The sequence below is a fragment of the Myxocyprinus asiaticus genome, chromosome 20 (genome assembly GCF_019703515.2).
Source record: "Myxocyprinus asiaticus isolate MX2 ecotype Aquarium Trade chromosome 20, UBuf_Myxa_2, whole genome shotgun sequence".
NCBI lineage: Eukaryota > Metazoa > Chordata > Actinopteri > Cypriniformes > Catostomidae > Myxocyprinus > Myxocyprinus asiaticus.
In genome coordinates, this window is record NC_059363.1 from 21,936,306 (window position 1) to 21,962,183 (window position 25,878).

Consider the following 25,878-nt stretch of genomic DNA (forward strand, 5'->3'; position numbering starts at 1 on the left):
ATTATAAAGTCCAAAGAATGTGCAGATTTTGATATAAAAAGGGCATGATTTCTGATCAATTTAGACTTAATATTTATATATTGTTTTGTGTGTTGATGAGTATATTATGCAGTTGATACAGTGTTGGAGAGGACACACTTTACACATGCCTAATATAGTATTCATTTTGTGTTGATTTTGCAACTTGATAACCATGTCAACCAAATGCTAGTGTATTGCTAAAAGTCATATTCAAACTTTGTGTACAGTATATATAGCAGAGTTAAAGAGTGAATTTATTTACTTTATTTACAGTAAGTCTGATGTGTTGAAATGTTACAAAAATTATACACTTGCATTCCTTTATTTTGGACTGTGAGTCCACACACCCTCAACAAAATAGCTACGAACCCCTAACAGAGATTTAATCAAGTCTTGTATTGATTTTTTTATTTGCACACAACACCTAAGTGGTGAACGGTGTTATGTTTGTGTAATGGAGCAAAGCTGGGTCATCAGTTACAGTACGTTGCTTGTCATTCTAAGACACATCTTCCTTAGGAATTGAACATCTCTGCAGTCAATATGCTGGGGGACTAATAACTGGCTAACATGCTCATCTCCTTTTCTGTGGATTACAGTTTGAATCATTCCCAAAACAAAGAAACAGTGTTAGTTATAATGGTGCACTAACTTGCCAGCTTGGCAGGGTTCGAAGGTACAACTGAGCTAATCTGTCACTTAAGACACATCTTTGAAATTCAAATGGCACTCTGGGCCACTGGGCTGACAGCCCAGCTATGTGGCTCACTAAGATGTCCACACCACTACTTGGGTTGTAAACAAAATACAAAACCTATTTTATTTTTTTATTTTTTATTTTTTTTTAGAGCACAAAAAAGTATGGAATTTTTTAAAACACCAGTGTTAACTTTACAGTATGCGTGTATCTCATTGTTATCACTGTCCATAACTTTAGGAAACCAAGCACGACCAATTTTGCACTACTTTGTAATTTTATTGGTAGTCTCTGTTTTGACTACCTTTTAAAGGTTTCAGATAATGTCTAGATAAACTCATATAAGGTTTTCTATGGTGTTAATGCATAGTTCTTAAAATTATACAACACAAATAATCACATGGCATGTTTATATAAGTAGCCTATTCATAAATATAATGTTACTATCAGTTGAATGGTGGGTTTCCTCAGTTTGACTGAATTTGACCATTATTAAGAATATCACAGATATTCTTTAGATATAACTTTATTAATGATTTTTCTTCAAGTCCAGAAGATGGCACTATATGTTCAGTACACAATTCAATGACCAACAAATCTTCTGATGGTAAGAAGCTCCTCTTTAAAAGCAGACAGGTTTAAAAAGATTTGTAATGCATAGCACTCATTTTATATTTTGGCTGCATATGACTTACAAATGTCTCATTTAATGACAATTTAAAGTTTACTCTCAAAACGCAGATATTGTTCAAACATGCAGGTCTTAATATGAACTATATTTGCAATTATGATGGTGTTTGCATAGTTCATGAGCTGGCTGGCAACACAAAAATCACAGGTTCAGTCAAGGTGATCCGAGAACAGCAGTTACTGAGATCCCCTTTGTGCCCTTGAGCATGGCAATTATCTCCTGATTACTCCAGGAGGACTACCCTTCCAAGTGGATGACTCTACATCACTTTGAATAAAAGTGCTAAATAACAATCGCCAGTACAATATTCACTTAAAGGCCATCACACAATTTTAGTGAAACCTGGCGTAGCAATAGAAATGATTAATAATATGCAACACTAAGACAGCTTTGCAGCAGCATACATAGTGATTCTGTTCGCATTCAGGTTGAGAGGTTGGTAATGGAAGAATATACATTAATTTGAATGTCATAAACTCGATAGAGACATCGAAAGGATGAGGATGCGCACTGAAATTCACGTGCAGCAATATCTTCCGTTTCAAATGATAGTAAACGGTAATGTACGAACGTCTTAATGCATGTATGCCATTTAGACTAGCGCTTTTTAATTTATAATGAAGTTCACGTTGCTCTGCTGCGAACGTTCTCAGCGCGAAAGTGCTTCTCATACAAATGAGATCGGAGCGCGCGCGCTCACTCACACTCACGCACTCTTTGACGTAGTCAGCCAGCTGGGCTCCGGCGTTCCAGCGCAGTACGTATGGCGCAGCGTGCTTGACCAGCCTTCACATTTTATCCCGTCTAAATTACGCTTTATTCTGAAAACAGGCATCCTGACACATCTGTGCGCGTGTCATCGTTTTTTAGCCGGAGCTAGAGACTTCCGAGAAGTAAAGCTTGACCACACAGCTCTAATGAAACACTCATTTCATTTTTTTTTATCCGCTCGAGTTGAATCCCACAAGGTGCGAGGACAAGGAATAGTAGTGGTACAACACGAGCGCCTTTGCATCCGCTCTCCTCAGCATCAAGGAATACCTTTATCGGCGTGCCTTTCTACCTCACCGGCATCCTGAGATTATGAGGAGATGAGAGAGGCAGTCTCGCTGATCATTGGTTATTTTTCGCATTAAATTCCGCAGTGTTATCTTTTGGTAACGTCGAAGAGGTGGATTCCTGTGCGCGTTACCGGATTACGATTCCCATGGCTCGGTCATTTACTTTAGCAAGCATATCGAGTCAGTGCTTAATGCCAGCGAAGGTGTAAGGAGGAAACCCGCTTTGGTGTTCATCTTCCTCATCTATATCAGCGAATCGCTATATATCTGTCTAGACCAGTTTGGTGATGAAGAAAATCTGCATTGGCAAGAAATGACCACTGAGATACCCCTCACTGACACTACTCCAGTTGTTTCTTGATGATATTTACGGTCACGCGAGGTGGGAAATCAGACTGCACGTACTGTCTTTAAGAGCTCGCCGCCAGAGGAACCGGTCACCACGGAGAGGGATATGTTCAGACTAACGTGAAGATGGATATTATCTTTGGTCTCCTGTGGTTATTGGCCGTACTATTCGAAGGCGTTTTTTGCCAGGGAGTATACGGTAAGATAAAAAGACGTAGGTTCGTACAATAGTCTTTACAGAGCTGTCGTGACCTTGTGAAAATGTGTGGGGTAGATGGAAGGATGTGGATTTCCTTTCTCAATGATTTCCAGTTTGATGTAGGCCTTACATAACGCACATGTCAAGTGACAGTTCCAGCGTTACAGGTGCACCGTGAGGCATCAGTCGCCTGTGGCCACTTTTTCCTTCGTATTGATGCTGCATATTATGGCAAGCCTTATGCTTTTTTTAGTTGCCACCTGAATGATACATCTTAACATGGATGATTGACCTTATTTATAAGCTGTGTTGGAAAAATCACTATGATACACATTAATCCTCAAAGCGAAAAGAAGAAATATTCTGTGCCTTTCTATTATGGTCAACTATGGTGAACATTACTGCATAGTAAATTAAAGGCCTAATGCGGTCAATGACATTTGTTTGTCAACATGTTTTATTCACATAATATGTTAAGCTTTGCACACTATACATTTCACTTTGAACATACTTTAATTTTAGTAGCAGTCATATGGTTGTGTAGTCAGTGCTAGAGTAGCCAAAAAGCACACCAATCTCTGTGTAATGATGTTTGATTCTCAATAACATTAGACATGATGTGAGGTTGAGAAATTCTCTTTGACAGAATTTTATGTAGGTTAAGCTGCTCATGGCAACCATTCATTTAGTCATCGAAGCCTGCATGGAAATGGTTTCTTAGCTGCCTGCTGCCTTTAGAATATTACAAAGGGTTGCTCATAATGGGATAAAGGCTATAGAGTATAAAACATCAGCTCAGAGAGCTATTTTAACTGACGTCACATGGATTACAAGGGCAGATTTACTGTTACTTAATGGAAGACTGTTTGGATTAGTAAGAAAGGAAATAAGGGCATGAATCAGTACATATACCTTACTTAGTTTTTGCTACAGGTTGGTTGCAAACAGCTGGAACCAAGCATGCTTGACCAGAGGTTAAGGTTTTGTTTCTGTTTTTTGAGGAATTAATTTGCACGTTTATCCTTTATTTATATTTTGAACACATAAGTAGTTAAACATCTGCAACTCAGCATGTGGCTATTAGCCCTTTTCACACATGCAACCTGGTAAATTAAATTAAAATAGTTGGATTGCCTTTACTGGTAAATGTACAACATCAGCTAATCACACATGCAACGGTTTTTTTTTTTTCTTCTTTTTTTTTACCATCTTGCAACAATTTACACATCAGCACCTAAATGCCATTAAACTCTGAGATGTATGTAGTTATTTTATAAGTTGACAAAATTCTTTGTGCTTTTCGGCTAGATTTTACTACAGAACTTCTAAAATCTGAACATAATCTAAAAATAGTATGTATCATGCACTTACAGATTATGTAAATGACAAAAATTGGGTATCACACAATAAAGACTGTGGACCACTCTGACTATAAAGTCGATCCAATCACAAACTCACATGGATACACATGACCCCTTTCAAGAAGACACATGTAAAAAAACATGGATGGACAGAAGCATGTTGCGGGTTCTCTATTCTGAGTCTCAAAAGAAACGGGTGGAGCGCATTTGGGTGTGGTCTTGGGTGGAAAGAGGGAGACTGTGACATGAGTCGGAGGTGAGTGGCGTTAAATGTTGTCTCCACTTTGAGTACTTGTTCGCCATCTAAACTTCTTCGTGGTCCAGTGTTGTGGCTGCATGCAGTCGATTTCCATTGCCTGCCGAAAGACTTCATATTTGAGTGGTGGCGCATCATACACTAAGAGATTTCCTCTACAGTCCGGTCTCTATATATTTTTAATATCCTCTGACTAAATAGAATATTTCACTATCGGTCCATTTGGGTGAAATTCTTTTTTACTCCAGAGCAACTGAATCATCTATGTCGCTTCCTGACCTTGTACATGCTCAAACTGTTAATCTTATGACTTTGTTCACACAGAGCATCAAAACTGAACTTTTCAGGTAATGTTACAACCTCTCATAAATAGAAATAGCCAGTGCAAAATTTTATGGTATTTTCGAATGGGTCGGGTTCACACATGACCTCTAAACTGAAAATTGCAGGCAGTTTTCTGGAGAAGACTATTGAAATATTCCTTGTCACTTATCTACAGTGATTTCAAATCAATAATCATGTTTTTGCAGTAAATATTAACTATATTTCTTTCATTTGTCTTTGTCATTATACTGAATACGTAAATATCTTTTCATCATTTGTCAGTGTTACTTGACGTGATAATCCGAGGTCTATGATATTTACAGCAGTTGTCGTTCAGTGGTCAAATGGTGTGTTTATGTCCATATGTCACTGTGTGTTGGCTGGCTTTCAATTCGTAAGTGGCATATATGCTTTGATTCCTGTGTAATGATCTGTGCAAATGTGGGAGTGTTGTGGGTTGCTAAGAGCAGGCTGCTGGTACATGCCCCTTTAGTTTACTGCATGCTCCACAGTTAATCTTGATGAACTTGTGAACACTGAACTGATAAGTAACAACTGATAGGCAGGCATGCATGCAATTCTGCAGGTGTTAACTGACCTTATGCGCCAGAGAAACTAGTGTGCAGTTTTGTCTTTGAACTTCCGGTCCAACCAGCGGTTGCTATATAGATCTCTATGGTTTTGATATCAAAGTTTTATTAGCTAGCTAAGTTGATTTAAAAGCTATAGAGTTGCCAAAAGTTATCATGAGTATTTTAAAGTGTTCAGGGGATGTCATAAAAACTGTAAGCAGAGCGGGTTGATTTTAAAGCAAGAGAACTTCATTCATAAACACACAAGATCTTACCTTCACACTGTGGATGTACTGATATGCCTCTGTGCTCATGAAAGTCCAACACAACGTTATTAAAAAAATATCCATAATACTGACCATCTTCACGTGTCATTCAGCCATCGCGTTATAGTTAATATAAGAGGATTTTATGAGTGTTAAACCAGGATGGGGGAAGGGGTGCCACTATATTCAAACAAAGACACACACACAAAGTGAACACTTTATTTTATATTCAGTTTACAACCATTTTAATCACATTAAAGCCTTTTAAAAATGTGGGGTGACAAAAAAAAATTCAAATCATCTGTCTTTAATGATATGAAATTGCTTGTAAAATAATACACATTGTATTATTGTTTCACAGTTTGAAATTTCACTTCAACTACACATTTTAACACAAATTATAATTTATATACCTAAAAAATAAAGCAGAATTAGAAGTATAACAATTAAACTCTCGTATCATGTAAAAGTGCAGTGTGTCATAGCTGTCGGAATGTGATCTGCCAGGCCCAATGTAACTGTGTGTGTGTTGGAAAAATGAACAATTCCAGTGACAGAAAGAACACCTCACTAGAATTTCACATAGCAAAGGGGAGGTGTAGACTCACCATCAACTCTTGGTGGAAAAATAAGTTATGTGCGCCCACACGTAATCCATTTTGATCAACTCTTCTCGGTTGCTTCAATACAAACAGGAAGTTTAGAGACAAAACACGGAAAAGGAGTGGGGCTGAATAAGGTCAATAACATTTTGGCGTTTCTTAACCCATTCCACAGATTTTTGTAGTTTTTTTTTAAGGGAAAAAAGTGCATAGATTCTATGTGGGCCTACTGATAAGCATTTTTTTTCCCCATGCCAAAATCATCAGCAGTGGGTCTTAGATGAATGAAATGCATTTTATAAGGTTCTTTTTAAATCTGAAGGTGGAGTAATAATTGAGCATGGCCGATTGGCACAACAGTTCAGAGTAGGGATGTGCGAGACTAGTCAACTAAACAGTTCTGATGCTGCTAGTCGACACTGGAATTACTAGTTGGTTCATATTTTTCCCCATTAAACTGTTCAACACTTTTACACATTTTTGTTTGGCTTTATATTTTTACAGATGCTGTGCTAAAATGACTGTCATATTAATGTTACACATTTTACAAATGTTATTTTAAAAAAGAGGATATCTGGAGCAGTTAAAAAGTTTAATTTCACCTTAGGCTGCGTGTTCTTCTCTCTCACTCGCGGCGCACACAGGAAAATGTCCTCTCGCTAAACAAGCAAACTCAGCAAAGTAGTTATGAAATCACTTCGGTGGTGGTGCAGGAATCAGATTTCCGTAACAATGGCTTGCAGGTCGCTATAGATGTTTACACATTTGAGTCATCTTGAAATCTGTGTGTGCTAGAAAATAATTTTTCCGCTGACCTGGCTTTTTCAAGCGCAAGATTGTCGCCTCAGGCGAGTCAAGTCCCGTCTTTCACCGGACCATGTTGACGTGTTATTTTTGGTTCATCAGAAAAAGTATGCTTTTGAGTAAGTAGCATAGAAAATGACTTTAGGCTAGGTATGCCATTTTTTTTAATCTGCTGATTAAGAAGGCTATTTTAAACGAGGTGCCGACTGCTTAACGGGTTAAACTTTCTTCTATATTCTTCTATATTTAATGTACAATGATCATAATGCAAGGCGAGCACATCACAGATAAATGCCCCTTTTCAGCGGAATTTAGCATCGGATTTGGAATAGATTAAGTATTTTAAATGGGTCGCATAAACAATTTTTTTACTGTTTTCTTAAGGTGGTTTCTTTTTGACTCCAAAATGTTAGTTTAAACATCAGTGAATTTAGTCGTTCTGCACATCCCTAATGCAGAAGTGTGAAATGATCACCATGGCAGTGCAGAGGTGGGCAAATAGTTTTGTGCAACTCTTTTGCTGTTCGTCAGTTCAATTTTAATTAATTTTTTACCTTCTAATTAATCAAGGATTTAAAAAAAGTTAATGTTTGAGGTTATTTCTTCTTTTTAGTTTTAAATCTGTTTAAATCGAATCTCATCACTCTCCTATTCAAGTTATGTTCCAACTTTTTCATTTCTACCTTATTGCATTTGCCCAATAAATGTTAAACAAAACTGAAATTTGAAGAGTGTGGAGTTTGTGTGAGCTTTACTCTGCTGACATTGATTTTATGATGAATTAAAGCACGTATTGGTGAACAGAGTTACTATATTTAAATACTGGCACTTGCATTTCTGTTCTAAATGAATATGAATTACAATTCAATCAACTTTGATGAAGACGGTAACTAGAATGGGTTGATACGTAGTCTTAATGTCCCTATGGATAAATATTTTAGAGTTATATTCTACAGAGATAGACTAATGCACTATATTACAGCATCCCAAAAGGCCACTTAGGCTGAAATGAAAAAGGGGGCTCCAACAGTAAGATATCTTAAGAGGTCGATAAGCTTTTAGTTTATGTACTGTAATGCAGTACATCTGTTGATGCACTGTTGGATCTAATGTCATTGTGTTTTGATTGGAGTATTGATGTTTTTCTAATATTTATTTTCCATTTACCCTTTGTTATGGCTCTCTGTTTCATATTTCATATGCAGCCTCTCCGTTATTTCCAGTCTGTGATGCTCTCATACAATCTACATGGACAGTACACTAAGTGGTCTGCTGATAAAATGACTGCTATCTTCAACTAAATGCATTCATTCACTGCTCTCTGTTATTAATCCAAGCAGCCAATATTTAGGTTTTCTTTAGCTTCTAGATCCCATCTGTCCATAGAAGATTTGCTTAGCCTATATTTTACCAACACCGTGAGATTATTGAAATGCTGGCTGTTTATCTGACCACAGCAGATTACTTTAGTTTCATTGTGCATTTGGTCAGACAATGCTACTGAACTGCAGAAGATCTGGTCAACAGATTTTAATGAGGTAAGTTAATTGATCTTATAATACAGAGGGCTGTATCCCTGGAACAGTACAAACTAAACCTGAGATGTACAGTAGCACTACTCTTTCTAGAATTAGAGTACATACATTAATACTTTTATGTTGACATTTTGTATTGTATGATCCAATTTTTCTACATCTGAAATGTACCCTATGGTCACACTACTGAAAGTCTATACTGTTTTGGAATATTGGACTTTGCAAGCTGGCAGTATATTTTAGGTGGTAGGGGTAGATGAAAATAGCATTCCTAGATAGCCTACATTTCGCCTCAGTGTTAATCTGGACAAGAGCTAGACAATTGCCTGTGACAGTTTCCTCTAGATTGGACCATCCACTCTGAAAGAGCCATTCTCAGTTCTTCTCTAAATAATTCACAAGCTTTACAAGCATTCATTTAAATGGACTAAGAATCAGAGTTTTACAACACTCCAGATGCTTTTGCATTGCCATTTAGGGGAGTGTTTGAACCTGTAAATGGTGTTGAATTGTGGCATATGTTGCTTCCTGCCATGTAGATCTTCTTATGATTACCCTTATTGTGCAAAGAAGCCCAATTATTCCACTCCCTGTACACCCACAATCATACACTCTTCTAGAGCGCCAAGGCAGCAATCATGAGCTGAGAAACCTTGGGATGAGCTTGGCACATTACAGTTGTTAAGCATTACATTTAATGTGTAATACAACAACCTTCTTTACATGTTTCTTTGAATTATTGATCAAGACTCCGCTGGTTTGTGTTGCACAGTTAGCGTGCCATATTCAATAAACCACGAAAAACCAGTCTCACCATATTGTCTGATATTGATTTTTCCATATTGTTTAGCACTAGGCTTTCAACCTGGATCATATAACTTCAGAATCTTTCAAAATGAACGAATATACAGTGGTCTGCTGATATTGATTGTTGCAATAGCTGACGATTCTATGCAAAAATAAAAAGATCAATTATTTATCAGAGAAAAAATAAGAAGGGCCTACATTCCATAAGGGCCTACATTTGACAAACATACATTGAAGCTTACCAGATATGGCCTATATAAAAGAACTACATGTTTATTATTTTTTTAGTGTAAGGAGTAAACTTTAAAAATTAGAAAATAGTCATCAGATTTTAGTAATTTATTTGCACATAAAGAAATTAACATATTAGGAAGAAGGAAATAACAGTAGTCCAGCAACCATGGATGGCATGTCCACGTTAGCAATCGCATTTACTCAAAAAATATTGAATCAAACTAATTGTACATACAGTGCATAGTGAATAGGACATTTGCGTATAGCACACGTGAAGCGCTTTTACCTTGGACTGCATCCGAAAATGTAGGCAGCTGACTTGCTAACTTGCTGCCTAATCAGTTAATGGCTTAACTGACATCTGTTTTGAATGACTGAAACTCTTAAGGAAACTGGCCTCCGAACAGTTTGAAAAGCACCTTATTTTCATCTTGCCTCCGAATACAGCCTCCAGAAGGCAGCATTTTCCTGGTTTCGGACAAAGCCTTGAAGTTGCATTCATGCGCTCGTGCAGATCCATCTCCTGACAGTTTAAGTGGCCTGGATCGCCTACTTGGATTGTCACAAACGGAGCGACATGATTTGTGAATGAGAGGAACTTTTGATCCAGATCCTGAAGTTTTTGATTCTGGCTGATAGAATACGCGCTTCAGAGGAAGATGGTAGATGAGCGCTTGACGGGAAGAAAACACTGGATTTTCATGAGGTTCATGAATTACATCTTTTTAAATGAGATACCTGCATATTTGCAGATGGTATATAATAAAAGTTTTATTGCTATTTGCCATTTATCATTAGAAAAGTTACAGGGGGGCGCTCGCTGAGTGTGCTGAGTGACTCCAGCCAGGTCTCCTAAGCAACCAAATTGGCCCGGTTGCTAGGGAGGGTAGAGTCACATGGGGTGACCTCCTCATGGTCGCTATGAGCCACGTGATAAGATGCGTGAATTGACAGTCTCAGACGTGGAGGCAACTGAGATTCATCCTCCGCCACCCGTATTGAGGCAAGTCACTATGCCACCATGAGGACTTAGAGCGCATTGGTAATTGGGCATTCCATATTGGGGAGAAAAAGGGGAGAAAAAAAAAAGTTACAGGGAACTGTTGAGGAGAGACTGTTAGAATACAGTGCATCCGGAAAGTATTCACAGCGCTTCACTTTTTCCACATTTTGTTATGTTACAGCCTTATTCCAAAATTGATTAAATTCATTATTTTCCTCAAAATTCTACAAACAATACCCCATAATGACAACGTGAAAGAAGTTTGTTTGAAATCTTTGCAAATTTATTAAAAATAAAAATAAAATAAAAAATCACATTTACATAAGTACTCACAGCCTTTGCCATGACACTCAAAATTGAGCTCAGGTGCATCCTGTTTCCACTGATCATCCTTGAAATGTTTCTACAACTTGATTGGAGTCCACCTGTGGTAAATTCAGTTGATTGGACATGATTTGGAAAGGCACACACCTGTCTATATAAGGTCCCACAGTTAACAGTGCATGTCAGAGCACAAACCAAGCCATAAAGTCCAAGGAATTGTCTGTAGACCTCCGAGACAGGATTGTATCGAGGCACAGATCTGGGGAAGGGTACAGAAAAATTTCTGCAGCATTGAAGGTCCCAATGAGCACAGTGGCCTCCATCATCCGTAAATGGAAGAAGTTTGGAACCACCAGGACTCTTCCTAGAGCTGGCCGCCTGGCCAAACTGAGCGATCGGGGGAGAAGGGCCTTAGTCAGGGAGGTGACCAAGAACCTGATGGTCACTCTGACAGAGCTCTAGCATTTCTGTGTGGAGAGAGGAGAACCTTCCAGAAGAACAACCATCTCTGCAGCACTCCACCAATCAGGCCTGTATGGTAGAGTGGCCAGACGGAAACCACTCCTCATTAAAAGGCACATGACAGCCCGCCTGGAGTTTGCCAAAAGGCACCTGAAGGACTCTCAGACCATGAGAAATGAAGATTGAACTCTTTGGCCTGATTGGCAAGCGTCATGTCTGGAGGAAACTAGGCACCGCTCATCACCTGGCCAATACCATCCCTACAGTGAAGCATGGTGGTGGCAGCATCATGCTGTGGGGATGTTTTTCAGCGGCAGGAACTGGGAGACTAGTCAGGATCGAGGGAAAGATGAATGCAGCAATGTACAGAGACATCCTTGATGAAAACCTGCTCCAGAGCGCTCTGGACCTCAGACTGGGGTGAAGGTTCATCTTCCAACAGGACAACGACCCTAAGCACACAGCCAAGATAACAAATGAGTGGCTCCGGGACAACTCTGTGAACGTCCTTGAGTGGCCCAGCCAGAGCCCAGACTTGAACCCGATTGAACATCTCTGGAGAGATCTGAAAATGGCTGTGCACCAACGCTCCACATCCAACCTGATGGAGCTTGAGTGGTCCTGCAAAGAAGAATGGGAGAAACTGCCCAAAAATAGGTGTGCCAAGCTTGTAGCATCATACTCAAAAAGACTTGAGGCTGTAATTGGTACCAAAGGTGCTTCAACAAAGTATTGAGCAAAGGCTGTGAATACTTATATACATGATTTTTTTTCTTTCATTTTTTATTTTTAATAAATTTGCAAAGATTTCAAAAAAACTTCTTTCACATTGTCATTATGGGGTATTGTTTGTAGAATTTTGAGGAAAATAATGAATTTAATCTATTTTGGAATAAGGCTGTAACATAACAAAATGTGGAAAAAGTGAAGCGCTGTGAATACTTTCCGGATGCACTGTACGTCCTTAAGAGGAAGATTTATGAGCGTGCCACAGGACGCTGGATCTGCTGAAGTTGTGTGAGGTTGGTTTATTACATCTGTTTAAACAAGATGTACGCATATTTACAGATGGTATATGATATTAGTTTTATTGATATTTGCCTTTTTATCATTAGACAAGACAATTAAAACTTACAGGGAACTGTTGAGGAGAGTGAGGGAGAATGAAACAGTCGAGCACTTTAACATTATGAGCTCAAACGCTTCTGCCACGGCTCTGATATGCGGACCGTTTAAATTACACTGTGTTGCACACCGGTCTATTATTGTAGTAACATGATGGCATGTACTGTAACAACAAAACGAACCGTGACTGGTCGTTTACATGTCTCAGACACTTCACATGCAAGCAGGCGATTTTCGGTGCCCTCAAGAAAAAAATCGGCCAAACGAGAACATTTATCTGCCGATAATTAAATAAGTCAGAATATCGTCCGATTTATCGGCCTCTGTGATATATATCGGTCGACCACTATTTAATAGCATTATGAGCACAGTATGTTGTTTTCTTCTGATTGCAAAAATAAATAGGACCCTTCAAAATTTCCACAGATCCTGATAAAATGCTAAAATAATATTTTACTCAGTGACCTGTCCTTCATAATGGCACCTCCAACGCTGCATATACTGTAGATAATTGCTTAAACTGTATCTCTAAGGGCTAAGAATAATAATGCAAAGTATGGCTAAAATTGGGTAAAATATATAGTACGTAACTGAATATTTAACACCTGAAAGTATCAGCAAAATGAGTCAATGGATGTAGCCTGTCCATTTTGAGGACCACTATGAGTTAGTCCTGAAGGCAAGATTAGTGACTCTCAAAGCACCACTACAGAACCATAGAAACAAAGGTAATCAGTCAAAAAAAAAAAAAAAAAAAAAAATGTCTTCCATCGAGAACATCAGCTAAACAGTCACTTTGGACAATAAAACACTACTTCTTGCATGTTGCGTTTGTATATTCAGGGCCGGCCCATGGCAAAGGCGACATAGGTGGTTGCCAAGGGCACAAAATTACATGGGGGTGCTGCATGAGAGGATTAATTTTTTTTTTTTTTGTCAAAAGTGTGCCCTCTCATGACGAATGTGTGCCCCTCTACCGCTGTGTTGAGTGCAGTGTGCCACTTACATACTGGTTACCTAGTGTGACCATATGTCCTTTTTTCTTGGACACAATTTTTAACAGAAAATATTGACGATATCGGGAGAACATCAGATATACTATGGATCAGGGAAATGTAAACTAATATGACTGAAATGGAATGATATTGATGGAAATTTGTTCAATTAATTTGCATTTGTCATTAAAATTTGTTCTTCAGGGAAGTGCCTGGGCACAGCAGGATGACTGAAATGTGTGAAGTGTAGTATCAGGTTTCGGGATGGGTTCAGCTGAGTTTTTCAATTATAGGTTCGAGTCAGGTTCAGCTTTTTAATAAATAAAAAAATGATGCATGCAAACAGACAAGTTAGAGGCTGTTCACAACTTGTGTTTTTGCATATTCCAGACTGTTCTGCTCCCAGGAAAGTTTCAGCACTTGATAAACAGTAAACCAATGTTTTTTCCCTTTTGTTCTGGTGTGCTGAGGGCTGCCTTGCCTTGTTAAAACAGTGTATGTGTACTGTTATACAATTACGAATGTTGCCTATGATGCCTAAATAAAATAGTGCCTACTGCCACAAATGTACTTGCTTACAGAAGAAATTACAGAGAGCAGTGTTTGAGGTGGGGCGGTACGCAGTACCTGCACTTCTATAATTTTCTGTACAGCGTACTGGCAGTTTTTCTTGCATACCACCACTTCTCAGTGTCTCCCGGTATGATGTAATGTCTTTAATTAGTGTAACTCAGTGATTCGATGAGTCCAGCCAATCAATTTTACCTTACCTTCCAAATGATTTTTGATAAAATCAACATTCAAGTAAACATCCGAGGTAAACATCCGAGCCCTCTCTTAATCATACGCGGAAATCAAACATCTTCGTCAGCGGAGTAGGGAAACATTTAGTCGGCAATGAACACCCCAATCGCTTTAGTTATTTTTTCATGTCTGTCCGAATTGGAAAAAACAAGGGAGTGTGCGCATTTTCTGCTCATGATCATAAATGTAAATGATTATATGTCGATGTATTACCAGCATACAGCAATCGCGTCATGCTGAACATTTTTTGACCATCGCTGTCGTAATTGACTGTAAAAAGAAAATGTTTCCAGACAGGAGACCTGAATAACACAGAGGTCTTTTCTATCAGCGGCTAATTTTCTCCACTTGCCATTTTGAACTACACACAATGCTTGCATAACAGTGATGTCATCAAGTTGACCCACGTGAATCACTGGCGGAGCGTATTAACTGTGTGTGTCTATTTAACGCTTTATTTTCTTCACAAAACCTTGTGTCTCAGATGCGTCATTAAACTTCAGGTGAACCGCTGTGCCAATGCTTCCTGAATCGTGGGTGGCGAACTGAACAGTTTGTTTTTTTACCGAGAACCGTTACAGCCCTAGTAAAAAAAGAGTTCTACTTTAGATTGCCATTGTTTTCTTATGTGGGTTGATATTGTCAAAGATTCAGACTTAAGCAGGTCTAAATATTCTTCTTCAGATTTAATAAACAATAACCCTACATTGTATGTTTTTATTTTCAAAGTAAAGTTAATCAAAACCTATTTGTTAGTTGAGGGTGTGAGGTCATGTTTGTTCTTCAGCCAGATCTTAAGAAGGAATTTATAGCCAGACTCAAATGTTAATTAAATACCTCTTTTAATGTAATTACATACTATTTTCATGTAAATAAATGCATAATATTAACAGTTTTATTTTTCATGTTAACATGTTTGTTACAATAAATGTGATGGGTAAGATAAATCCGGGACAATTTTTTAGAAAAATAAAGTTTAATACTAACAAGGAGAGTACCTGCACTTTTTTTCTTCCACTTCAAGCACTGATTGAGAGTGAGGGATTTCTGTTTGGGTTTAAAAAGTGATGGTACTGGTCAGGTCGGGACGAATAGTGTTTGAAGCATATCAATTGCAACGTTCGCTGAATGTAAATTTTTATTTGAAAAATTACTTGAAATTTGGAATGTATGAATTGGCATACTTTATTTGGTTCTTCAGTTCATTTAAATAACTGTTTTGAACAGTTTTGAGTGTTTAGGTTAAATGCAATATTTAAAGAAATAGTTCACCCAAAAATTATAATTATCAAATAATTTACTCACCCTTATGCCATTTCAAATTCATATGACTTTCTTTCCTCTTTGGAACACAAAGACATTTTGAAAGAGATATGATGTGAAAATATCCATGCAATGAAATTCATTGGAGTCAAACACTTCAACCCCCCCAAAAGGACAAAAAGGCAGCAAAAAGGTAATCCATACGACTCAGTGGTTTAATCTTTTAGGTAAGAAACAGACAACTCCTTTTTCACAATAAAATCTTCACTACAAAGCATGTGCAGAGCATGAAACAAATTATACAAGTTTGAGATGGCATAAGGGTGAGTAAATTATGAGAATTATCATCTTTGCATGTTCACTTGTGAAATAAGTTATTTTTCTTATTATAGATTTTTTTTTTTATTATTATTATACATTTTATTTTATTAAGATCAGCATTTACATTTCTGTCACAATCTCACAAAACCGTGCAGTACCTTAGGGGTACATGACCCCGTTTTTTTGTCTGGAGACCAATGATATAAAGGGATAACCAGGTGAGGGCTGAAACATACCATAAAAATGTTTGTCACATTTATTATATATTTAGATCATGAGGCCAGACCTATGTCAGGTGTCAATATTTGTACTGTGTTGAACTACGCATGAGCAGTGTGTGCTTTGCCCCTGTGTGGGTAGACTCTAAGAATGTTCTAACAACCAATGGAACAGCAAGAAATAACCTCAGCAGGACCTTGGACTTTATATTGTTAATGCTTCAGTGAAAGTCTCTTAGGATGGCAAGCAGTATAATAGAATAATTTCCTGCTGAGGCCTGGATAAAAAAAACAAAAAACATCTACGCACATCTGGGTTCGCTTTTGGCACAGGGTATACAGTGCATCTGGAAAGTATTCACAGCGCTTCACTTTTTCCACATTGTTATGTTACAGCCTTATTCCAAAATGGATTAAATTCATTATTTTCCTCAAAATTCTACAAACAATACCCCATTATGACAACGTGAAAGAAGTTTGTTTGAAATCTTTGCAAATGTATTAAAAAAAAAAAAAAGAAAAAGAAAAAAAATCACATGTACATAAGTATTCACAACCTATGCTCAATACTTTGTTGAAGCACCTTTGGCACCAATTACAAGTCTTTTTGAGTATGATACTACAAGCTTGGCACACCTATTTTGGGCAGTTTCTCCCATTCTTCTTTGCAGGACCTCTCAAGCTCCATCAGGTTGGATGTGGAGCGTTGGTGCACAGCCATTTTCAGATCTCTCCAGAGATGTTCAATCGGGTTCAAGTCTGGGATCTGGCTGGGCCACTCAAGGGCATTCACAGAGTTGTCCCATAGCCACTCCTTTGTTATCTTGGCTGTGTGCTTAGGGTCGTTGTCCTGTTGGAAGATGAACCTTCGCCCCAGTCTGAGGTCCAGAGCGCTCTGGAGCAGGTTTTCATCAAGGATGTCTCTGTACATTGCTGCATTCATCTTTCCCTCGATCCTGACTAGTCTCCCGGTTCCTGCCGCTGAAAAACATCCCCACAGCATGATGCTGCCACCACCATGCTTCACTGTAGGGATGGTATTGGCCAGGTGATGAGTGGTGCCTGGTTTCCTCCAGACATGATGCTTGCAGTTCAGGCAAAAGAGTTCAGTCTTTGTTTCATCAGACCAGAGAATTTTGTTTCTCATGGTCTGAGAGTCCTCCAGGTGCCTTTTGGCAAACTCCAGGTGGGCTGTCACGTGCCTTTTACTGAGGAGTGGCTTCCGTCTGGCCACTCTACCATACAGGCCTGATTGGTGGAGTGCTGCAGAGATTATTGTTTTTCTGGAAGGTTCTCCTCTCTCCACACAGAAACGCTGGAGCTCTGTCAGAGTGACCATCAGGTTCTTGGTCACCTCCCTGACTAAGGCCCTTCTCCCCCGATCACTCAGTTTGGCAGGGCGGCCAGCTCTAGGAAGAGTCCTGGTGGTTCAAAACTTCTTCCATTTACGGATGATGGAGGCCACTGTGCTCATTGGGACCTTCAATGCTGCAGAAATTTTTCTGTACCCTTCCCCAGATCTGTGCCTCGATACAATCCTGTCTTGGAGGTCTACAGACAAGTCCTTGGACTTCATGGCTTGGTTTGTGCTCTGACATGCACTGTTAACTGTGGGACCTTATATAGACAGGTGTGTGCCTTTCCAAATCATGTCCAATCAACTGAATTTATCACAGGTGGACTCCAATCAAGTTGTAGAAACATCTCAAAGATGATCAGTGGAAACAGGATGCACCTGACTCAATTTTGAGTGTCGTGGCAAAGGCTGTGAATACTTATGTACATGTGATTTTTTTTTTTTTTTAATTTTTAATAAATTTGCAAAGATTTCAAACAAACTTCTTTCACGTTGTCATTATGGGGTATTGTTTGTAGAATTTTGAGGAAAATAATTAATTTAATCAATTTTGGAATAAGGCTGTAACATAACAAAATGTGGAAAAAGTGAAGCGCTGTGAATACTTTCCGGATGCACTGTACATTAAAGTGGTTAGAACCATAGCAGAATCATTATCATTTTATTAAGGTGTTGAATGTTACTTGAAGGCTTGTGTTTATTTCTTGATTTCTTTCTTTGTTCATGTACAGCATTTCAGGGAATCAATCGAGGGAAATTAAAAGAGGGTAGAATGATCTGGAGCTGTTTATCTTCCTATGTTGCTTTATTGATTTTTAAACAATTTGTGTTCTTTTTGTTGTACCAAAAATCATGCATAATAAAGTTTCTCAAATGCATTAATTGACTTTTTTTTATTTTTTTATTATTAGGCTATTATTATTTTAAGGAAAATAGCATGTAGTTGAAATTCAGTAAGTATTTATGCCAGTGCAACTGCATCAGTGAACCTTCAGGGCAAACATAGAAGCTCAGATTGGCTGCATTTGTCACCAGCAGAGGTGGGTAGAGTAGCCAAAAACTGTACTCAAGTAAAAGTTAAATTACTTTAAAAAAAAAAAGAATTACTCAAGTAGAAGTAAAAGTACTAACAAATAATTACTTGAGTAAGAAAGTATCCAATTAAAAGAGTACTCAAGGAGTGAGTAACTCGTTACTTTCACAAATGACACAATGGACGTTATCTACCCTATATTCCATTACATAATACACATTTAACATGTATTACAGAATTATTATTATTATTAATGGAAATTCTGTCATCATTCACCATCATGTTTTTCCTTCAAACCCGTATGACTTTCTTTCTTCCATGCAACACAATATGTAGATATTAGACAGAATGTTTGCCTGAGTCACTATTTACTTTCAGTGAACATGATTTTTTTCTCTATATTTTGAAGGTGAATGGTGAATGAGACTGTCAGTCTCTAACATTCTGTCTAACATCTTTTGTGTTCCACAGAATACAGAAGGTCACACAGGTTTGGAACAACGTGAGGGTTGGGAAATGATGACAGAATATTAAATTATGGCTGAGCTATCACTTTAAAGGGGTAGTTCACACAAAAATTAAAATTCAATCATCATTTACTCACCCTCATGCCATCCCTTCCTATGACTTCCTTTCTTCTGCAGAACACAAATTATGATTTTTAGAAGAATATTTCAGCTCTGTAGGTCAGTACAATGCAAGTGAATGGCCCAACGTTGGACCAACATTTTGATGCTCCAAAAAGCACATAAAGGAATCATAAAAGTAATCCATAAGTCTCCAGTAGTTAAATCCATATCTTCAGAAGTGATATGATAGGTGTGGGTGAGAAACAGATCAATATTTGTCATTTTTTGCTAGACATTATTCTCCCTGTCCAGAAGGGGGCAATATGCAGAGAAGAATGTGAATCACCAAAAACACAAGAAGAAGAATGTGAGTGTGATCTGTTTCTCATCCACACCTATCACATTGCTACTGAAGATATTGATTTAACCACTGGAGTCTTATGGATTACTTTTATGCTGACTTGCGTGATTGTTTATTTAGCTTTAAAATGTTGGCACCCATTCACTTGCATTGTATGGACCAAAAGAGCTGAGAAATTCTTCTAAAAACCTTCATTTGAGTTCAGCAGATGAAAGAAAGTCATACACATCTGTGATGGCATGAAGGTGAGTAAATGATGAGAGAATTTTCTTTTTTGGGTGAACTATCCTTTTAAGGGCTCTTGTCAGATCTGGATGAATTTGTCAATAAGAAGAGAGGTTTGGAAACATTTCAACCTGGTCGTGGAACACTCGCCATGTCTGAAACCACCCCCTATCCACTATATAGTGCACTATTTCGGGTATACGCCATTTTGTAGGAGTGAGTTGAATTCTGAGTGAGCCTCTCGTTCCCTACTTTTGTTCACTCGATCTTACCCACAGTGCACTCTAATTTTGAGTGTACATTTGATGTACACTTGATGACGGTTAATTGCCCATAATCCACCGTGGGGAACACATACGAGCTGGGAGTTTACTGCTTCCTTCACTCCTGCAATGTTTTATTTCATGCTGAATGTATTACTTACTTTAAAATTAAATTACTTTTTGACAAATCATTACTTGATTAAAATAACATAATATCATATAGAGAGGCAAAATATACAGATACATTTTAAAATGTACTCTTTATTTATATTTATACAGAATTTTGCCATTTAAGCTGAAGAATTCTTTATTTACTAAATAATTCACTGAGGTGATATTATTTTAACTCGGGAGACTGCACACAGTGGAAATGATAATTCTGTGGATGATTTAAATATTCGACTATAACATGTAGGTTATGATAACTTTGGTGCTGTTAATGGTCGGATGAGGGCGCTATGCGCCCAGAAACACTACCCAGATTGTATTTGAGTTTAAAGATACTAAAGTTGTCACGGCTCCGGTGAGTTTGCCAGTTTTTGTTATTTTATTTCCCTCATGTCTCGCAGGCACGGCCTGCATGAATGATCGCCGTTTCCATGGGAACATTGATTGTTCCCGGGGGAACGCTGATCATGCCACTGATTAGCATGCTGAGTAACACCTGTTCTCCTCTAATTTACTCCCTTTTTAAGCCCTTCATGTTCTCGGTATCTTTGCTAGATTGTTGTTTGGTGTGACGTAACTAACCTCACTGTCTCTGCCTAGTTGGTCCTGTCTTGTGTATCTGTTGGTTGCCTGCGTGTCAGGTGTGTGGTTGTCTTCCAGTCTGCTGCATGTCAGCTGGGTTTCCAAGGAGGATACCTTGTCTTCGCCCGCGTGTCGGGAGTTAGATTGCCCAGCCCTGCTGGGTGTCGTTCTTCACCTCACTAAGCTTCTACGGAGGATTCCACGATTATATTCCTGACTTCCACAATGCACACACTCACTTTATGAACACACTCTTCACGGATATCCCCGGGCGCGGCCACAGCGTACACGCTTCTCTGCCGTCTCTCCCCGCTGTTGCTGCCTTTGCCGGGATCCTCGACATGCACAGTGACTGCTCAGATTTATTGTAAATAAATCCTTTGAACTGTTCCTCTGCATTTGGGTCTGTTTGTCTCACTATTGCTCGTTACAAAAATAGAACAAATAAATACAATAATGTACATTTGATAAAATATGTTTACTCTTTATACTAACATATATACTAAAAATGACAAACAGAATGAAGATGTATTGTATTAATATTTCAATTAATAAGAATAACAAGTAAGGCCCAAGTATTGTAAAAGTTAACATGTGACATTGTTTCTGTGACAGCCCCAGAGCTCTGACACTCGATGTATATGTCAGAGTCCGAATTCACTCACTGCTGAGATATAGTTCACTCACTGCCATTCACTATATAGGAAATAGTGAATGAGTAAACGATTTCGGACACAGCCATTCTCTTCGCCATACAATCGCCTCATGCCCGCACATCTCTCACGCGCGTGCCCCACGCACCTCGCTGTGCATGCGCAGAAATGCTGTCTGTTCGCGAACGGCAGAGCAAAAGGCATTTATCTATACTTATCTTGAATGTTTACATGGATTATCACGGTTAATCCGCCTGAAGTAGCTGCGATAGTTGCCAGTATCCCCGCGAGGGCGTGGGGTAAATGCGTAAATACTGCTCATGACATGCGGGACAAAGCACACTGATATATTGCTTCACTGATTTAAAAATGTACACTTAAAAACTGATGTCATCAGAGCCCAGTTACAGAATCCCCCTGAAAATGACCATCACATTACACATCGTTAGCATTAGAGCCACAATTTACCTCGACATGCTGCCTTAAGTTGGAGCTGCAATTTTAATCTTGAAATATCCGCTTGTCTTGGTGTTAAATGAAGGCATTGCATGATGAAATTATTCTTTTTTCACTGTGCGGAGAGAAGAAAGTGTTTCATTTTGTTTGAAGAGCTTGATGCTGCAGCAGTGGTGGACTCGACTAGAGTGACAGTCTGTGACAGCACACGCAGCTGTGTGAACTTCTGCTATTGTAGAAGTCCCATTCAATAATCTCTCAATAAATTACGCATTAATTAAAATTAAACCCAGTAATGTAACGACAGGAACGCCACGCATTTTAACTAAGTTAAAGTTTTTAAAAAATCATTAGAAATTTACTTGAGTGAGAGTAAAAAGTACCCTCTTTTAAACCTACACTAAAAGTAAATTCTTTCCCCAAAAAGTTACTCAAATAAAGTAACAGAGTCAATGTAGTGGTTTACTACCAACCTCTGGTCACCACTCAAAAATCGTATATTGTTATGCATCTACCCTTGGTGTTTTTCTATTAGCGCAGGCACTCGCCTCACGTTTATCATGCCATTAGTTGTAGATTTTGTGGGAATGAGAGTTAATATGTGTTAATGAGTGCTAATGAGTATAAATCAGTGCACATTACTGGAAACAATGCGAGCAGGCTTCATTTTGTGGTTCACTGTACTTTTTGAGTTGGTTTTTGAGAAAGCTTCGCTTTTCTAGGAAATTTTAAAAGGTTTCTATCCTGTCCTGTGGTGCATGGAAAACTGATCAAAAATATCTCCACAGGGCCTGAAATTCGGCACATGATTGCCGGTATTGTGCACAATTTTAATCGTCCCGTTCCACCTTCATGATGCAGGGAATTCCCACATAGATTAATTAACATTTAAATATAGCTGCAAATTAGTAAAACAATTCATACAGATGAACTAATCAAATTAAACGTCTCTGTCTCTCATGCAGCTTAAAACAGCTCATTGAACGCTTGCTGAGTTTAGTGAGGGCAAAGTGAATAGTAACTAAACTAAAAATGTTACAGAGGCATAAAACTTTCTAAACCTGTTAAGTTGACCTGCAAATGGCATTATACCGTGTCTCTGTAAGCAAGCGATATGATAAAACTATCCCTCCTGTTTATAATCATCAAAGCTGTCAACATTGCAAGTGCATGATGTTAGAGTGATCTAGTTTTGCTGCCTTTCACCTTTGACAAGAAAGGCAGAAATAGCAAAAATGTTTTGTCTAAGGTACCAGCAGCTCTCATCTCCATCTCTCTAGATTTCCATCTGACGTATACAAGTATTTTCTCTACATTGTGAATCAGTCAGTCATAATAAGTATGTAATAGTATACATAATAATAATATAATATAAATAATTTAATAATAATAATAATATACATAACATGAAAATAAATTATCTATCTTTGAGATGCATATTGTCTGTTTTCAACATACATCATAAATGATTTTGTCCAACATCAAACAGACATTTTCAGTGTAACTTCTGAGTATTGACCAGGGTCAGAAATTAAAGTGGGGTCAAAAACATATGGGGGCAAAATTGTGTCCCTTATGAAGTATTTGTGTGTAGTTCTTAATATTCTATTTTAGGCTTATTTATGCATTTTACCATATAAAATACGTGAAATATGAGTTAATTTTGCATTGATTGTATGGGTAAGAGGTAATACAATCTCAATGTGATTATTCAGATGCAAATTTTTTCATGAATTGATTTAATAACGGATGACACATTATTTATTTATTTATTTATTTATTATGGTTAGAAAACAAAATGCCCTTTTAAAGGTAAAGAATGCCCTTAACAGGAGAAGGTCATTTCTGAGTCTGGTATTGATTTGTTCTCTTAAAGGGATAGATCACCGAAAAATGAAAATTCTGTCATCATTACTTACCTTCATGTTGTTCCTAACCTGTATGTTGCTCTTTCACTCTTGGAACCTTAACACCTTGTCCTAACCAGACGCAACGCAATAAGATTCCAGTGACAAGTAATCTGTCTGTCCACACCAGGCGTGACACCTACACTAAATTGAGGATAATTGACAATAAAATGTAGAAAATAGAGCAATCACAGACAGAACAGTATGTTTATTGAACGCAACTCATTTTCTCACATAAGCATTGTAACGCTTTCTACGGCAAGCCCCAAGGGGATAAAAATCACACACATACACAGGGAAACGTTACTTTATGAATCGCATCCTTATTCAGTCTGTTACGATTGTCAGGGAATCAGAAAGAAAGTTAGAATGAGCCGGTATGTCTCCCCTCTGCAATTCTGAAACTGTGTGTGTGTGTCCTGTGTGTGTGACAGAGGTCTGACTGAAGAGAAAGAGACCTTAAGCACAACATTCGATAGGTGTGTGACACCCTTGGCTGAAATCAAGTTGTTCTGAACCGGCTAGTGTGAGTGTTTAATATACTGTAAAAAGTATAATTTTAAACCCATTTGTTGACTGCGCTGCCTGGCGCAATGTCGCAGAAATAGAAACCATTCCAAAAATAGAAAGCCCTGTCACTTGTTGTGTGTCACGGCTGGTTAGGACAAAAACTCTAATTAACAAGGAAAATATACCTTTTATCGTGTGTAGTTTTGGGTGAACAATCCTTTTAACTACCTGTTTAAGTATTAGTCAACAACGCATAGAAATGCAAGTCAGAAATGTAAAAAATGTGGATGTTTTAGTATTACATGTTATATTTATCCCAAAGTGCATGAATCCCCCCCATGCCACTGGAGTTCATTTTCAGAAATCAATTTCAGGCCATGTCTCTACGATCTGTAAACTGGCAGGTCTGTCTTTTCTCGCCAGTGCATCTGACAGGGATGTGCCCCAGGTTAGCCTGAGATTTACCATTCCTTGTGTAAGGATGCTTCCCTTAATTAAAATTTCACAAGCTGGTTGACTCTCTCAAGGCCATGCTAACAGATGTAGGAGAACCTTTCTTCTGAGCTCCAGCCGTAACATGCTAAACAATGCAGCTGCAAAGCACATCCTATCTGTCTCAATCTAGTAAATTTGAAGAAAGGGTTCATTCAAAAACAAACATGTCCCCTTTCCTGTTTTTTAAAGTAGACAATGTGATGCGAACTAGGCCTAGATGTTTTTAAATGTGCACAGGAATGTATTACAGCAAAAAACATTGGTAGGGTGTCCCAGTGGATGAGTTTATGCAGGAATCCATTTATTCTCTGTAATTAGGTGAAATCTCAAGGACATAGTAAAGAAACCAATCAAGCCAACAAAATGATACTTTTAAACACATTTTTACAAAGATGTTACTACAGGATAGGCAAAGCCTGGAGTAGTTCTTTCTCTTTATTTCAAGTAATTTGATGATGGACATATATGATTATGCAAGATGATAATAATTCTCTTTGTAGTGAAGTCAAAAGTACCAGTACTTCGATACCAAGTTGATACTAAAAAAAAGATTTAATGATAACATTGTTTCTGCAGTACCGGTAGTTCAAAGCACCAACTGAATTCGGTCACCATGTGCTGTCTGACTGACAGACGACTGCTTTCAAATGCTCACACGCTTATGAACATGTGCCGTTACTCCTTTTACACCGAAATGGACAATTAATCAAATTAAAATAGTGATATGTCCTTGTGTGATTATTAAACCGTGTGATTATTAAACCGCCGATTTAATAAAATAAATACAGTCTGCATGTGGAGTACATGAATGTCTGAGGCCGCTTATATGCTGAAAACAGACTGATTAAAACACCACATTTTATGAGTATCAAGCACTGCTTGTTGTAGTAGATGACAGAAGGAAGCGCACATATACTGTATACTGTAAGCATGCAGCGCCTGTAGACTATATATTTATATAATTAAATAGCTGCATTTTGTGCTTTAATAATCACACTGGGCTATA

General features: G+C 38.1%; 1 protein-coding gene across 1 annotated transcript in view; it reads left to right on the forward strand.

Annotated features, from left to right (window-relative positions):
• Positions 1–2,221: 2,221 nt before the first annotated feature.
• Positions 2,222–25,878, forward strand: part of LOC127411422 (MAM domain-containing glycosylphosphatidylinositol anchor protein 2-like) — a 231,381-nt gene continuing 207,724 nt past the window's right edge. The window contains exon 1 of the mRNA XM_051646973.1: positions 2,222–3,017. Within this exon, the coding sequence (XP_051502933.1) occupies positions 2,945–3,017 (73 nt within the window). The 5' untranslated portion in view covers positions 2,222–2,944. The remainder of the gene's footprint in view (positions 3,018–25,878) is intronic.